This window comes from Megascapheus bottae, chromosome 4, assembly GCF_031878675.1.
Source record: "Megascapheus bottae isolate mThoBot1 chromosome 4, mThoBot2.hap1, whole genome shotgun sequence".
NCBI lineage: Eukaryota > Metazoa > Chordata > Mammalia > Rodentia > Geomyidae > Megascapheus > Megascapheus bottae.
This window is the reverse complement of record NC_143512.1, coordinates 61,941,933-61,958,756: the sequence shown is the minus strand read 5'-3', so window position 1 is coordinate 61,958,756 and position 16,824 is coordinate 61,941,933. Positions and strand designations below refer to the sequence as shown.

General features: G+C 40.6%; 1 protein-coding gene across 1 annotated transcript in view; it reads right to left on the bottom strand.

Annotated features, from left to right (window-relative positions):
* Window positions 1-16,824, bottom strand: part of Mroh2b (maestro heat like repeat family member 2B) — a 68,377-nt gene that overhangs the window by 2,356 nt on the left and 49,197 nt on the right. The window contains exons 30-39 of the mRNA XM_090332000.1: window positions 14,763-14,860; window positions 12,641-12,793; window positions 9,576-9,733; window positions 8,790-8,916; window positions 8,126-8,313; window positions 6,857-6,997; window positions 6,256-6,370; window positions 5,503-5,649; window positions 5,082-5,264; window positions 152-307 (exon numbers count right to left, since the gene is read on the bottom strand). Coding sequence (XP_090188126.1) covers window positions 152-307; window positions 5,082-5,264; window positions 5,503-5,649; window positions 6,256-6,370; window positions 6,857-6,997; window positions 8,126-8,313; window positions 8,790-8,916; window positions 9,576-9,733; window positions 12,641-12,793; window positions 14,763-14,860 — 1,466 coding nt within the window. The remainder of the gene's footprint in view (window positions 1-151; window positions 308-5,081; window positions 5,265-5,502; window positions 5,650-6,255; window positions 6,371-6,856; window positions 6,998-8,125; window positions 8,314-8,789; window positions 8,917-9,575; window positions 9,734-12,640; window positions 12,794-14,762; window positions 14,861-16,824) is intronic.

The following is a 16,824-nucleotide window of genomic DNA, read 5'->3' as shown; positions in this document are numbered from 1 at the left end:
ATAGAGCCCAGAACTGAAAGAGTGGTTTTGAGATTCAGTTCTGAGGGATACCTTCAGATGTGGCTACTACCAGCCCAGCTAGACCAGGCTTACCAGCACTTCTCACCCAGGAGAGAGGATGCAGTACAGGTGCCTGTGGTGGGTCACTTACAGTTCCAATCTTAGGATTGGGATCCCAGAGATGAAGAAGAAATGAAATCATGCTCTTTTTAATTTCTTCCACAAAAAAGGGTTTCCACCTTCTTCCTGTTAGGGATGCCAGATTCTCAAATAAGAGGATGGCGGTCAGTCTCACATCATCTTGCTCCTGTTGTGACAAATGCAACTTCTCACAGGCCATTCCCTGTTAGCACCCATCTTGGCATCCATCCAGCTTCTCCTGCCTTTCCCTGCTCCAGCAAAGGAAGCTTGGGGCCTGACACTATGATATTCTTTTCACACCCCGAGTGTGTTCTGAGATTGCTCCTCTTTCTTTTTTCTCCCCAAGAAACTCATTCTTTCTGCACACATGTTGGAGAAACCACAAGGCTAGGGTTTAGATAACCCTAGAGCTGGAGATACGGTTCTGTCTTTGACAAGTGCTGGGGATGTTTTATGGTTGATGTGATCTGACAAACAAAGGTGCTGGTAGCCTAAGGCAAGAGATGATTTCTGTTGTTTTTGTATTTTACGCACTTGCCTGGAGTTAGAGGATTTCTATTTTGAATTGCCAACGATTTATAGTCCTTCTCTAAAATGTCATATATTTTCTAAAGGGATTGCAGGCAACTCAGGAATATGGATCTTTATATAAAAAAGTTCCTGGTCATCGGCTGGGAGTTTGGCCTAGTGGTAGAGTGCTTGCTTAGCATGCATGAAGACCTCGGTTCGATTCCTCGGTACCACATGCATAGAAAAAGCTGGAAGTGGTGCTGTGGCTCAAGTGGTAGAGAAAGTTTCTCTAGCTTTGAGAAAGTCCAAGGACAGTGCTCAAGCCATGAGTTCAAGGCCCAACACTGGAAAACAAACAAACAAACACCAGAAAATGCCTGATCTTACAGGTGAATCAGTGAAGTTATAGGACTTCCTTGCTTTTTGTCCAGGATGGTAGAGAACAATTTCATGAAGCAACAGTAAAGATGGTGTAGAGCCTATCATTTCACATGTGGACTTTGAACTTATAGTTTACAGTCCCAACAAAGGAAGATGGACTGGAGTTTTCAGGCCTAGGAAATGAATTTAAAGGGCCGGGAGTGTAACCTAGTGGTAGAGTGCTCACCTAGCATGAGTTCAATTCCTCAGTACTATATACAGTGCCAAAAGTGGCACTGTAGCTCAAGTGACAGAACGCTATCCTTGAACAAAAGTGTCTAAGGAGAGTGCCCAGGCCCTGAGTTTAAGCTCCAGGATGGCAAAAAAGAAAAAAAGAAAAAGAAATGGATTTAATGCATGCATATGAACACTGAGGGATAAAAGGAAAAGCAATCCTGAGCAACAGAATTTTTATTTCGAGAAACAAAACACATAAAAAGGAACCTCATGTAGGTGTTTCAGAAAAACACCTTGTTTCAGAAAGCACCAAGAAAGCTAAATGAATACAAGAGATGTGGTTTTTCATAATGGGCAGGAGGCTAGAAACATATTCTTAAAATAAATATAGCTATAGAAGGCATGCAAAAGTATATTTGTTAAATATTATTTTTGGAAAAAGAAAAAATCAAAGTACTAACAGGCAGAACATACTTAACAGAAAAGAAGACTTTCAATTTTTTTTTCCATCATTAACAGAAAGACATGATGAAAAAGCAGGAGAAAGAACTGGCAGAATATTTTAGGGTGCCCATCAGTGTCCTTATGGATTCACAGAGGACAAAGTGACTGCTCAGGAAGACAGCCTGAAAAATGCAGTGGGTTTGGCCATACCATCAGCACACCCAAGAAAATTTCATCAAGGTCTTTCTATTCTGAGAGGAAGGAAAGAAGAAAAAAAAAACTCCAGAGAACAGGTAACTTCATGATTGTTTAATCTATAACAAAATATAGGGACCAAGAGAAGTAAAGCTGAAGAAGGATAATTCCTGCAGAAAGAATAGCAAGAATAGCTTGTTGTTACCAGGACCTAAGTTTTGTGAAGTTTACTTGTGTTTAGGTGTGATGGAATCAACTCCAGTTAGGAGAAGAAAGATATAACCTAACAACTATTAAGAATTCAGATATGTTTCATCAACAGCACCGAGAAACACGATCTCAGTCATAAAACAACTAGGTAGATTCATGATTTCCGAGAAACTCAGATCCAAGAGAATTATTACTAGTTCAGCAAGAACCCCAAAACCTAACAGGTAGGGTCTGTAAGAGACATGTCAGTACTTTGCTAAAGGTAATTGCCATTTGTTACCTGTGTAATGAGAAAAAAGAGAATATGTTTATTTTTACAGTACACACTGATTGAGTGTGGGCTCAGTAAGTACTCTGGAGGGCAACTTGAAAATTAGAAGTGATGTTGGTAATTTAGAGAAAAAAATATCAAAGCATAAGTTTGTTTTTAAAAGGTAGATTTACAATCGTCCAGAAACAAGGACATACTAAAGCCATTAGCACAACAATGTTCACTGCAGCACTGTTTACCATAGCAAAGATATGGAACCAACTCAGATGCCCCTCAATAAATGACTGGATCAACAAGATGTGGTATTTATACACAATGGAATTCTATGCTTCCATCAGAAAGAATGACATCACCCCATTTGTAAGGAAAGATTTGGAGAAAATCATATAAAGTGAAGTAAGCCAGACCCAAAGGAATATAGGCTCAATGGTTTCCCTCATTTGTAATAATTAGTACAAACCTTGGACTCTCCTAGCAGAGGATTACAATAGCTCATAACCTAGATACATAAAGCCATATAGGGTGAGGCTAAATGAAAGGACCTCCAGGATATGGAAACAAGAACCATATAATGTGTGATTGTTGTTCTTTTTTTTTTTTTTTTGCCAGTCCTGGGCTTGAGCTCAGGGCCTGAGCACTGTCCTTGGACTTTCTCAAGGCTAGAGCTCTACCACTTGAGCCTCAGCACCACTTCCAGCTTTTTCTCTATGTATGTGGTACCGAGGAATCGAACCCGGGTCTTCATGCATGCTAGGCAAGCACTTTAACCACTAGGCCAAACTCCCGGCCCCCGTGATTGTTGTTCTTAATGTACTATGTTATTTCTCATCTCTTTTGTTGTCCCTTGGTTATCTCATATTGTTACAGTATCTTGCCTTGTTAACTGGTATATTGTATATACATTTATTTGAAGGGGAGTGGGGAAAACAAGATGGGGGAGGGGGTGGAGGGAGGGAAATGGGGACAAAAACATGAGAGGGGTATCAGTGTATGTGAAGTAATGCACCTTCTATCTGGTGAATATAACTGTAACCCTTCTATTAATTATAATTAAAAAAAAGTACAGACAGCAGAACGATGGAGCTCCCCTATGACCCAGCAATTCCACTACTTGGCATTTACCCAATCGTCCAGAAACAAGGACATACTAAATTCACTAGTACAACGAATTCATTGCAGCACTATTTACCATAACAAAGATATGGAACCAACTCAGATGCCCTTCAATTGATGAGTGGATCAAGATATGGTATTTATACACAATGGAATTCTATGCTGCCATCAGAAAGAACGACATTGCCTCATTTGTAAGGAAATGGAAAGACTTAGAAAAAATCATATTAAGTGACATAAGTCAGACTCAATGGAACATAGGCTCAGTAGTCTCCCTCATTTATCCTAATCAGTAGGATTCTCTGCTCTCTTAGCAGAGAATTGTAATAGAGCAAAACCTAGATATATAAGGCCATATAGTATGATGCTAAATGGAAGGCCCTCCAGGATATAGAAACAAAAGCCCTATAATGAGTGATTGCTGTCCTTAATGTACTATGCTATCTCTCATCTCTTTTGCTGTCCCTTGATTATCTCATATTGTTACAGTATCTCACCAGGTTATCTGACATATTGTTTATATACTTATTTGGTTATTTGAAGTCGGATAGGGAAGGGAGGAAAACAAGATGAGGGGCAGGGGTGGGGGGAGGGAAATGGGGACCAAGACATGAGAAAGGGTATCAATGTGTGTGAAGTAATGTACCTTCTATCTGGTGAATATAATGTAACCCTTTAATTAATTACAATAAAAATATATGAAAAAAGAGTAGATTTAGACCAGTACAAACAGAAACTTGCAAAAATGCAACATTTTAAAATTATATACTATGATATGAAACTAAAAATCCCATGGTTAACAAATGACAAGAGAGGAATAAATAAAAATATTAAAAAAATGTAACAAATTAGTAGAAAAAGGTTAGGTTAAGAGGTCATTTTTCATTAGATTCTATTTACATATTTCAGTTCTCATTTGGAGATAGTCACTTATAATATACTTAGAGCAGAAAAATAAGTTTATGGCCAATATTGAATGAAATAAAAACTTGTCATTCTGCAGACAAGAAGGTAAATAACTGTTTTAATAACGCTCTAATGTGTATGGAGGATGCACTAGAGACAGCAATGAGCAGGCTTCCATTTCCTGTGACAACTGATCACAATGAAACAGCTTTACATTTAAGTCATTATGGACTGGGCGTTTACATTGATGGTAGTGAGAAAAGTCAAAAATAAATAGTAAAATACAGTTTCTCGGAAGTTGTAGAAGAAATGGCTCTCCGGTACCTAGGCTTACTGACTGATCACTGGGTCTCTGGACTAGACCAGACACTAACAACCTTTTTCTGCAATCTCTACCAATTCCTCTCTCTCGTTATTTCAGTCTTTCCTGGGGCTTTCTTTCCCCCAACACTTCTTTACCACTCTACTTAGATCATTCGTAACTTCCAGGCCAGGGAGCACTTCTGGCAGAGAGCCACAGAGGCGGGAAGTCAACAGCTGTGAAAGCTGTGTAAGACTGTTCCCAGGCGACCTCTTGACTGGGCAGGGGATAATGATGGGACACTGATTATTGTCTGCCAAACTCTTTTTCCTTTTCGTTTGATTCCCCCCCATGCCCCTTGCTTTCTGGGAAGAAAGGGGAGGAAAGACTCACGTCTTCAAAGAAGGTTCTTGTTTGCAGCACTATTTCTTTGAAGTAGAAGCTCACATCTCGGTCTGTGAGCAGTTCCATGATCTTTTTGAGAGCCTTCAAGCTTTCACAGACGACTTCAGTGCGAGCCAGGTGATAGAGACCTCTGATGACAGATTCCAACATGATCTGCTTATGCTTCTTCACCTGGTTAGAAAGAAGCGGCCTCAATCCCCAACGCTGTTCTGCAAAGCACGGGGAGGAGGCCCCCAGATAGAGGAGGGCATGTTCTGTCAGGGGTCATCCGCACATGTCAATGTATTGGGATTTTTCACTGCATTTCTATACAACTGCCAAGTGTGGGTTTGCAAATGGCTCTGTCCAAGAAACACAAAGCGGAACTTGTCACCCTACGCCAGCCCTGTTCCCTGCGAGGTCCCCGTACCTTGTGAGGGGCCCCGCAGGCCGTGTTTCCTAGTCCTCGAATGGCCATTTGTCTCAGGGTAGCGTTGGTGTCCCAGGCACTCTGATCCATCAAGATGAGAACCTCTCGCAGATTCCCATGCTTCCACAGGACCGGCTCCTTCATGAGCTGCAATCAACACACTCCTCCCCTTCAGTCCAGGGAGTGGCCTCCCTTCAGGAGGGTGCCACAGACATCCCAAGGCCAAGTAGAGAGAGAGGCCACCCTGGAGTGACCCCGCAAGTCCTGGAGTGGCTCAGCTCTGGACGTGAGCAGCCCACAGTTCAGGTTATCTGGTGATGAGCACCAGAGCACCTTCTTAAGAGGAGGAGGTTTCTAGTGTCAATAGAACAGTGGGGGGCAGAAAACAAACCAACCAGAAAGCATTGGTGATGCTCCTTCTCTGGACTGATTGGGATAGTCTTAAGGTGGGATTTGGAAGAGATGATAAGGGACTTATTTACTTCTGTCCTTGTCACTCCCAGACTTGGCCATTTACCCTCTTTGCCCTGGAAGGTCTATTTCTGCAGGTGTTGGGCAGGAGGTGGTGGAAGTAGGCCTTTCTGCCTCTTCCACTCCCTGCTTTGGTGTCTCTGGCAGGGCCTGGCACCTTTATGACTAAGGCTGTCCTTGAAGGCTCCTTTCCCATGACTACAGCTTTCACTGAACTCCAATCCCTCACACAAGCATCCTACGGGACCCCATGAGCATGCTGTAATGCCTGCTCTCCCTTGCCTCAGAGAAGAAAGCCGTGCCAGTGATCCGGTAGTTCTCCGAGGAGGAGGTGAGAGATGGAAGTAAGTGTATCATGATGTCCAATATGACGCCGTGCTGCCAGACAGCCATGCTCCTGGGAAATGCAAATGTGGGCAAAGGTTCTCCCTCTCCCTTCTCAGGAAGCAATCTCAGGAATGATTGGTACACAACTAATAAAATTTAAAATCTATAATAGCTCATCGAGACATCCAGTTCAATGAAGTTCGTTGAAAACATGTCATTTGAATTTGTTTCTATTTTGATTTTTGAAAAAAAGTCTTGTTATATAGCCCAGGCTGGTCTTGAACTTTCAATCCTCCTGCTGCTAACTCCTGTGTGTTAGGATAACAGGTCGGTGCTACCATGCCAGGGTCAAGTCTTTCCCTCCCCCTCTCTGCTTCTCTCTCTTTACAGAGTATAGTTTGGTTGATACTACCATCTCCCTCTCCATCTTTACTCTTTCTTCCCTTATGTCCTTCTTTGACTACAAAATTTAGTTTTTATTAGTGTAACTTCCAGTGTTTTCCTTTTTTATTTTGTATTTCTTTATCTTTTCTTTGATACTATATTCGCATCTTACCTGGCGAGTGCACATACTCCTATGTGATGGTTCTCAGGATTGCTAAGAAGGGTCCACAAATTATCCCCCTCATCAGATTCCTTCGCAAGACCTTCTTTCATGGCTTGGGCTTGCAGACACTTCAGAGTTGCTATTGAAAGCCTACAGGAGACAGCAGACATAATCACAGTAAGTCAGAGGCATAGAGGGAATTGTGAATTCCCCAGTTCATTCCTCCAGCCCTCTACAATATGCTCTAACCTTGGACTGGTGGGATGGGATGCTATACAAACAACAGCAACTACAACAAAAACAAAAATGAGGGATGCCTGCCCTGTTCTCGCTCTTCAGTCTTGGCATCAACGGGAATACTCAAATGACATGATTTTGTCAATCCTCATGAAGAAAAAAAGCTATTAGTAATGGGATGAAAAATACCCTAGTTCACAGACTCTAAGCATCCTTAGGATCAGGGATGTGTGATGTGGTTCCTTTTGGGAATCTGTACTGGTGATGCATTCATATAAGCATGCTTGCACTTGGCTGGTTCCTTTTGGGAATCTGTTCTGATGATGCATTCATATAAGCATGCTTGCACTTGGGCGCAGCTTCGTACTTTTGTTATTTTAGTAAAGCTAGGTAGGTGTATTATAGGAACAGCATTCATTTTGACTAAAATCTGTTTAAAATGTCTTTTAAAGAGGTTACACTATGAATTGACATTGTAATGAGAATGTTATGTGAAAGTTAAGAGAAAGAGAAATGTGATGTAGGAGAAAATCTACACTTGCTAATTCTCAAATAGCTTTTTGCTTTTCTTTTAGACATTAAAGATGGGCATCTTACTGTGTAACTGAGAATAAATGACTTTCACTCTCTTAGAGACACAGCCTTCTTTCATGTTACATATTTCAGTTGTTGAAGTATAGATTTAATACCATTTGGTATTTGTTTTTATTTATTTTTCTTCTTTGCATGGCTTTGATATTACAGAATCATAGTCTTCCTAGTAAGATACCAATAAAGGAAGCCAAAGGAATGAGAGGACCCTTCAAGGAAGAAGGCATGGCATCATGTTCCATCACTGGTCTCTTTGGGTAGCTGTTCTGGGGGAATGGCCCAGGGAAGGGTAACTACAAGACCTGGGGATATAGACTAAGACCTCACAAGTTATTGTTTCCTCATGAGTGTTTGATTTTGGGTCAGAGAGCATAGATCTTGGCCTCTTTTGCCCCACTTTAGGAGTTTGGGATCAGACATCTTAGGAAGACTGTCAGCTGGACCATTTACCTGCAAGGATCTGGTGCCTGTTGTCGTTCCCCTGGTTGCATGACGCGCCGCCTGTGGCTCAAAGCAGAAATGGGCATCTTCTGGCCCAGCGTGCAGCTGACCAGCTTCAAGAGGAGTGTGAACAATTCTGGATACAAGCTGGTGACTGGGCCTCCGGTTGAGAGCACTTCATGCATAGCACAGGCCACCTGGGGGTCCAGAGGATTTCAGGTCAGGACGTCATCTGCTTCTAGGCTGATGGTCAACCCTCCCCCGCCTTCCGCCCAACTGGATGTTTTCTGAGTTGACTATGTTGATCATGAAACACAAAGGAAACATATTAGTTTATAAGCCTCTGGCTTCCAGTTGTTTCTCTTGAGCAGTCCCAAGAGTTTCTTTTTTCTTTTATGGCATTAGGGGGGGGGTCTCGATAAAAATGGTGCTTTGGATACCATGAAGATTGTTCTGAAATACAGATGGACAGATTTTAAGGCTGAGCAGAAATTTGCTTCCAAATATTATCACGGGTAAATATATCACAGGTACAATGCCTTCCCGTTTCATCTACTATGAAATGGGATGGGATTAAAGTTAGGGCATGAGAGAAGATTACAAGCAATGCTAGAACTCCAAGGTCGCTTGCTAATAGCACAGTTTCATGTAAGTGATGAAATGTCCAACTCACTGAAATTGCTTCTATCCCAGCGATGTCATCTTCTAACCTGATCTGCAGTTTGTCTATCAAGGCTCGTATGAGTTTGCCACTGGAGGCTGGGTTTTCAGCCAGTGTCTTCCATAATGTCTTTGTGTCCCTAGAATAGCACAACAAGAAGATGACAGATAAGTCCCAATTCCTGTAAGCTTTCCAATCTGACTAAAATCATCATAATTTCAAGGAACATGCTACTATGCTAGGAGATATAAATGATATATTATATAACAATCTAACAGTCTTCCCCTGGGCTGCTGAGATTTGTTAAATGTTTATTAAGATGAAAATCACTTACAAATTGCCATTCTATACAACCAGAAAGAGGAAAAGTATTAACTTATTTCTACAGAATATATGGTGTATATGGTATGTGGTAACTAATGTATATATAATTATTGTTCAGTAAAACAATTTAAAGATTATTACTTTGGTTTCAAATACCAATTTTTGTTTTTTTTTTACAAGAATGAATTATTTTTGTATTGTAATTAGTAAAAGGGTTACATGATATTTGCCAGATAGAAGGTGCATTAATTCACATACATTGATACCCTTTCACATGTCTTGGTACCCATTACCCTCCCCCCCACACCTCCCACCCATCTTGGTTTTCCCCCCTTCCCTATCAAATTTCAAATACCAATTTTTGAATGGTTCAGGTGAGATGGTTTTCAACCTTTGTTTTCAAATAATAAATGCTCCCCAAAGCCACATCTGGTGGACTTTCATAGAGAATGAATGAGTCCAACGAGGATCTACCTGTCATATGGCAGAGGCTTCTGTAGGAGATTGATAACCACTGCGTCCATGTGGAAGCTGGCTATCTGGGAGATGGCTTCTAGCATAAACTGAAAACTTTCCTCTTTTTGTCTGAGGACTGGCATGTGGTGGTAAATTGTGCTCAGAATATCCAGTAGCTAAAAAGAAGCCAAAATAAAACAGTAAGTTGCCATTTTCTTTCTGCATGAAGACCCAGGCAAAGTACCATTAGCATATTGTGGGTGGTTGATGAATTGCAAATGGTTTTAAAAGCAACAATTGATTCTACACATGGCTGGTTTCTTACTTAAGAAGACTACTACATTGCACTTTGGCAAGCATTTGGGGAAAGAGCACCTTAGGCCAAGTGGTTAGCTAGGCAATGAAGGGGATAAAACCGAAGAGGAAAAAGAGCCAACCCTTTCTTAGAGATGGGATAAAGGGCCTCACTCATCTACCCAGAGGAATGAAGTCTAGGTGGTACATACAACTGGTAATCTAGAAAGAGGTTGCAGGGAAGGCTTGGTGTGAGTCTCAAAAGATAGGTAAGCAATGTTATGAATGGTAGAGGTGAACATCTTTGTCAGAAAGGACACATGTAAAGAGAACTGACAGAGCACAGTATTTTTTAGGACAGCAAAACTTATTCTGCATAATATTACAATGGTGGGTCTGTGTCATTATATACTTTAAAAGACCTAAAGAACGAAGGACACAGAGTGAACCTTAGCTGGGCACCTCCACTCAGGAAGTGGAAGAAAGAGGATCTTAAGCTTGAGGTCAGCCACAGAAACTAAATAAAGGAGCTGGGGGGAGTTTCTTGAGTGGGAGAGTATTTACTTAGAGTAAAGAAAGACTTGGGTTAGATCTCTCTGTCTCTGTCTTTGTCTCTATATCGCACATGCACAAACACACACCCATGTGAGGATGAGCAAACCTTAAAGTGGCTCTGAGAAGCAATGTTATCATTATCCACGTGGATTCAAGTATATTACCACATATAGTAATAGATGCAGTAGCACTGTAGTATCAGATGGCCCCCTCTGAAGGGTGATGTTGATAGTGGGGGAGATTGGGTGTGAGGGGACAGATATATAACTCTTTAGTTTTTCCACTAAAGCACTGATTTCTTATACAAAAATTAGCTTTTAATTGCAGAAACCACAGACATAATCTCAAACACATGACCAAGATGATGTTATTAAGGGATATAACTCTTCTAATGAGTAAAATCTACTATGTAAGAAAAGCATAAGCTGGCTGTGGTGCTGTGTGCTTATGATCCTAGCTACAGGGGAGACTGTAGAGAACAGGATAGCAGTTTGAGGCTGGTTCTCTGGCAAAAATTCCAGACCCTATCTGAAACATACAGCTAAAAAAATTCTAGAGGTGGGTCATGCCTGTAATCCTAGCTTCTCAGGAGGCGGAGATTTGAGGACTGTGGTTCAAAGTCAGCCTGGGCACTAAAGTCAGTGTGACTCTTATCTCCAATTAACCACTAGAAAATTGGAAAGTGGGGCTGTGGCTCCAGGGGTAGGGCAGTAGCCTTGAGCTGAAGGGCTTAGGGACAGTGCCCAGGCCCAGAGTCCAAGCCTTACCACCACCACCACCAACAACAAATTCTAGGGGAATGCCTTAAGGGATAGAATGCCCACTAAACAAATGAGAGGCCATAAATTCAAATTCTAGTACTAAGAAGAAAAAGCATGAGCGTATGGATATGAGAAAATGTCAACAAGATCTCTGGAATAGGCAAATGGGGATGTCTGGAACACAGAGAAAATGGGAGTGACAAAAGAAAGGTTATTTGACAGGAAAGATGAATCAGATCTAAAAGGGTAGAATACCACTATTCTGAATTTGGGTGCTACTCTTTGTGAGTAGGTGATGATACTATGCATTTCAGATTGTGATGTGGACAAGGCAATTTATTCATGCTTAAGAGTCTTTGCTCCTAATGGAAATTTATTTATTTATTTTATAAATACTTAAATCTGATATCTCATGCACAATGTCTTCCCTCAATTATTTCTTTTTTAAAAATTTTATTTTGCCAGTCCTAAGATTTGAACTCTGGGCCTGGGCAGTGTCTCTGAGCCTCACATCACCACTTCCAGATTTTTCTGAGCAGTTTATTGGAGATAAAAGTCTCACAGACTTTCCTGCCTGGGCTGGCTTCATACTGTGATCCTCATATCTCCTGAGTAGATAGGATTACTGGCGTGAGCCACAGGCACCCAGCAGTGATCACTTCTTAATCATAGAAAGTCCTTTAAAAAGATCATCCTAGAGTCTCAGTTCAGCTATTGGATTCTCTATCAGAAGTCTTTCCCTTATTAAATGATCCCTATCTTGATGCAAGACACAGGCATTCCATATTCCATATCAACCTTCATTTCCCACCTCTAGCCCAGTGTCTAATGCATAGTTTATATTCACTGAAGTTTTAAGTGACTGTTTGTAAAGCATTAAGCACAGGGACATTTTCTAATGCCCTTTCTCCAAATCCACACTTCAGAGAACTTTAAAATTAAGGGTCATTGAAACTGGGACAAAGGGATTTCTTTCTTTTTTTCTTTAAGATGCTGTCACTTAGTTAAAATTGGTTTCTTGCTTATTATTATTAATTTTTTTGTCAGTCATGGGGCTCGAACTCTGGGCTTGGGAACTGTCCCCAAGCTCTTCAGTTCAAGGCTACCAACCTACCTCTTGAACCACGGCCCCACTTCCCATTTCTAGTGGTTAACTGGAGATAAGAGTCTGATGGGCTTTGGTGCCCGGGCTGACTTTGAACTTCTAACAACAAGTTAATGCTCTATTTGGATCTCATAGGTAAAACCAGTGCTAACAACCCACTTTTCCAGGGCCTTGATTCAGAGCTGACCACAGTGAACAGTTCTGAAAGGTTTTATGGTCAACTCAAGTGGAGCTTCATTACACAGCTGGGCCTCTGCTGAGGCCTCTCAAGGATGCGAGCTCTTGCCTGCAAGGATGTCTGCTCTTGACAGACTGAGTAGTGGAGACTGACTTGGCATTTGCTCAACTTTACAACTGGCTGTGTTCACCTGCTCTTCCAGAGCAACTCCATGCTCCTTCAGGGTGGCGATCAACCATATGCCACAAGCTCTTGTGCACATGGGAGTAAGGGTTTCCAGACCATCCAGTGTTTCTTCCAAGAACGTCGGAATTTCCTCACTGGGGATGAATTTACAGACAATCTGAAAATATAGCCAGAATGACTCGTGTTACTAACCACCACGCTGTGTGCATCTGGACCCTGAGAACCTTCTGCTGTTTGTCTTGGGATATGAAGAAACCACTGAGCAGCTTTCTAAATAGTCCACCTGTGCTGGAATCTAGAAACTGGAAAAATCATGCAGATGAGCCATTGCATGGCCATCTTGCACGGCAAGATTTCTGTGGAGTTGCCTTTTGATCATTTCATGTTTACTGACTGAATCTCAAGCTGGAGAAGACAGTTCTCTTCTAAAACCAGAAGTTATAGCATACCCCGCAGGGAAAATATTGTTATATGTAAAAGCATCTTCACACACATTTTAGATATCACAGACAAATATCTCCAGCCATGAGAATTTGGGAAAACCTATCACATGTGTCAAGTACTAGAATGTAATGCAGAACAGGCAGGTGGCTGAGGGACAGTGTCTGTGCCAGGCTTGTGCATGCCTCAGTACCAAGGACAGTCAATAAAAGGTAGAAAAAACAATGTTACAATTCTGGTCTTCAGGCACATGAACACAGAATGTTTGGTTGGATAGCAATGTGTGAATCTGAGAGTGTGAGTGTGCTAATAAAGGAGGGCGGGCAGTATGAGTTCTGGAGATTATCTGAGGCTTTCCCTGTTTAAACTGGAATGCTTTGCAACCATGAGAGCTTACTAGTCACAACTGACACCCCCCGCACCCCGAACCTTGCATTACATTATCTGATGTTATTTTGTTGAGAGGAAATAAGCTCTTTTCCATGAACAGTTGCTCATTCAAGCACTGTTTTGAGTTATTATATACCTAAATTGTCATAGACTTCTGCCTTCCATGCTATGGCTTTGCTAGCTTTTCTTCTCAGTTATCCTCACTTTCTCCTGGTTTCCTGGGTCTAAGCTAACATCATCTGCTATTGGATTCTTACAGTTTTCTGTAAGCTGACTTCACTAATTTTGCTTTTTCTTGTCAGCTTGTATTCCAGGCATTCTCATAGCAGTTAGTGATACTCCTAAGTAGAAAGCTAATCTCCTTCCAGAACCATTGCTAGCCCACCGAGGTCATTGCAAATCCAGAACTGCTTTCTGTCCTCATGGTAGTTCACTTCTGTTTGTACTTACATGTTGTCATGATGTACTGATTTTATTGGGTCTTTATTGACAACTGTGGAACACTTCCACACATATAAATATGTGAAGTCTACATAATTGTATGGCTCTTCTGCTAAAAGACCTCTGTTGGCTTTTGGTTTCAACTGGGATAAAAAATATCTATAATAAGGCTTGGAAAGCCTTTGAAACAGCTCTTAGCTATCTTTTAGATTTCTCTACATACTTTATCTCAGGGCCTCTGAAAGTCTGCCATTTCTCCTCTACTTGGAGTTTTCTTTTCCAAATATTGCCACGGTTCTGCCATAATTTCTTTCTAGAGGATCACTCTCCCCATTTCTCCCTTACTTGGATTTATTTTTTTCTACTACTAGGATATAGTGAAAGCAGGGCATTTGTCTCCCGCTTTCTATAGAGTCTAGAACAGAGCATAGCATGTGCTAAAGGCTCAGGAGATAGTAGGTTAATGAATGACTGGTTCAGTTTAAGCAACTCAGTGTAAGCTATGTGTCTATTTGTTTTTGTTTCACAGTTTAGACTAAATATCAGGCAGGGCACATAGAATCCATATCTTGTTTTCAAAGCCTGGTTCAGTTCATTTCACCCACTGTATACTACAGTAAGGGAAAGACCACAGAATTTACTGTTTCCCCCCAGATGCTATGATTAGTAGCAGGTGTTGCTGAGGAACATGTAACCAAAATTAATGAATGACAGGGAAAAAGGTCTTTCATTTGGCTTAGCTATCTAAAGTGTTGCCTTTTTTTCTATCCTAATTGGGAGTAAATAAAACATTCACTTGGAAATTGACCCAGAAGGGTCTTTATCCCTCTTGGATAGTCTTACATCTTTCTTACCTTTGCTATTTTGGAGGCAATCTTGATTTGGACCTGTGCATCATCACATGCCAGTCCTTCCTGTAAACCCTGAAGTCTTTCCATTTCCAGGTGAATGCCTAAAATCAACAAAGGAACAAACACATGAGAGTTCAAGGACTCAAACGCAGTCACCCTCCTGCTGTGTTTTAATATAGAGATACAGTAGCTGCTAGATGCCATTTATTTATTTATTTATTTATTTATTTATTTATTTATTTATTTATTATTTTTTGCCAGTCCTGGGTCTTGAGCTCAGGGCCTGTCCTTAGGCTTTCTCAAGGCTAGAACTCTACCACTGGAACCACAGCACCACTTCTGGCCTTTTTTCTATATATGGGGTACCGAGGAATCGAACATGGGTCTTGGTGCATGCTAGGCAAGCACTCTACCACTAGGCTAAACTCCCAGACCCCTGCCTTTTAAATAAATCCAAGAGAGGTCTGCTGATGAGATGATGAATGCAATGTGGTTTCTATGTGCAGTGCTCTGCCTGTAAAGGTATAGTCATCAGTTATAAAGATCATCTGAGGTAAAAGAACCATGGGTTGGGCATATGGGAAAACCAAGATAGGGATACATAAAGTCATTTGCTCAAGGTCACAGAACAAGTAAACACAGAGTAATTGGAACTTGCACCTTGTTCTGGAGTGAATGTCTTGGCTCTACCCTCTTTGCTACAGTGCTATTTCTTTTGGAGTTCCATTCATTGCGGAATTATTTTGGGGAAAATTAACAGAAATAATTCTAGCAAAAAAAGATCATGAACAACTGAACTAGTGATTGTTGATATCAATTTATAAATATAGACTTAAACAATAATTACTTTCTGCTTGTAATTTGAATGATCATTAATCCTGGAAACTCTCTTTTGAGCCATTCATTGTAATGAAGCCTAGCCCAGTAGAAAATAAGTGGATTTAAGAGTCAGTCACCTTGGCTTAGAGCCCAGCTATACTGCTTTCATTTATCCAAGTGCTTGTATAAACATATTTACATATTTGTATGTGTATCTATCTATATCTATGTCTATATTTAGCTCTCTGTATTATAAAATAATTTATCACGTCTTGCTATTATTTATCAAGTGGTTGGAGTCCTATTCAGATATTCTCCAGTGATTTCAAAGTTTCAGGCCTTACATTTAGTTCTATAATCCATTTTAAATATGGGGTGAGAGGCAGAGGTCTATATTCAGTCTTTTTTCTTCTTTTTATTGTAATTAATGGAAGGGTTACATTATATTCACCAGATAGAAAGTGCATTACTTCACAAACATTGATACCCCTTCTCATGTTTTGGTCCCCATTTCCCCCCTTCCCTATCCTTCAAATAAACAAATAAACATATATACAATATACCAGATAATAAGGTAAGATACTATAACAATATGAAAATAACCAGGGGACAACAAAAGAGATAAGAAATGACATAGTACATTATGAACAACAGTATCACATTATATGGCTCTTGTTTCCATATCCTGGAGGTCACATCTTCAGTCTTTTACATGTGCATATACAATGTTTCCAATACCATTTGTTAAAGTGGCTCTCTTATTTTGTGTACGCATTTGGTGTCTTTGTCTAAAATCAAATGACTCAGTCTTGTAGGTTTACTTCTGGATATGATTCTATTTGATTCCATTGAAATCTGTGTCTGCTCTTGTTACTGTGGCTCTGTAGTATAATTCGAAGTTAGGCATTGTGATATTTCCAGCACAGTTCTTGTTTAGAATTGCTTTGGCTTTTTGGGTGTTTTTATACTACTGTATGATTTTGGAACTAGTTTGTTTCTACTTTTATGAAGAATGACATTAGAATTTTGGTTAAGGATGGCACTAAATCTTAGATTGTTTTTGATAGTATAGACATTCTCACAATATGCTAATCTATGAACATAAGAAGTTGTACCACTTCTGGTGCCTTGAGGATTTTTGCATCTATGGCATCAAGAAAAAGCCAAGGACCAGATGGATGTATTGATGAATTTTATCACACCTTTAAAGAGCAACTAACAAATGTGCTTCAAAGTATTTCATGAA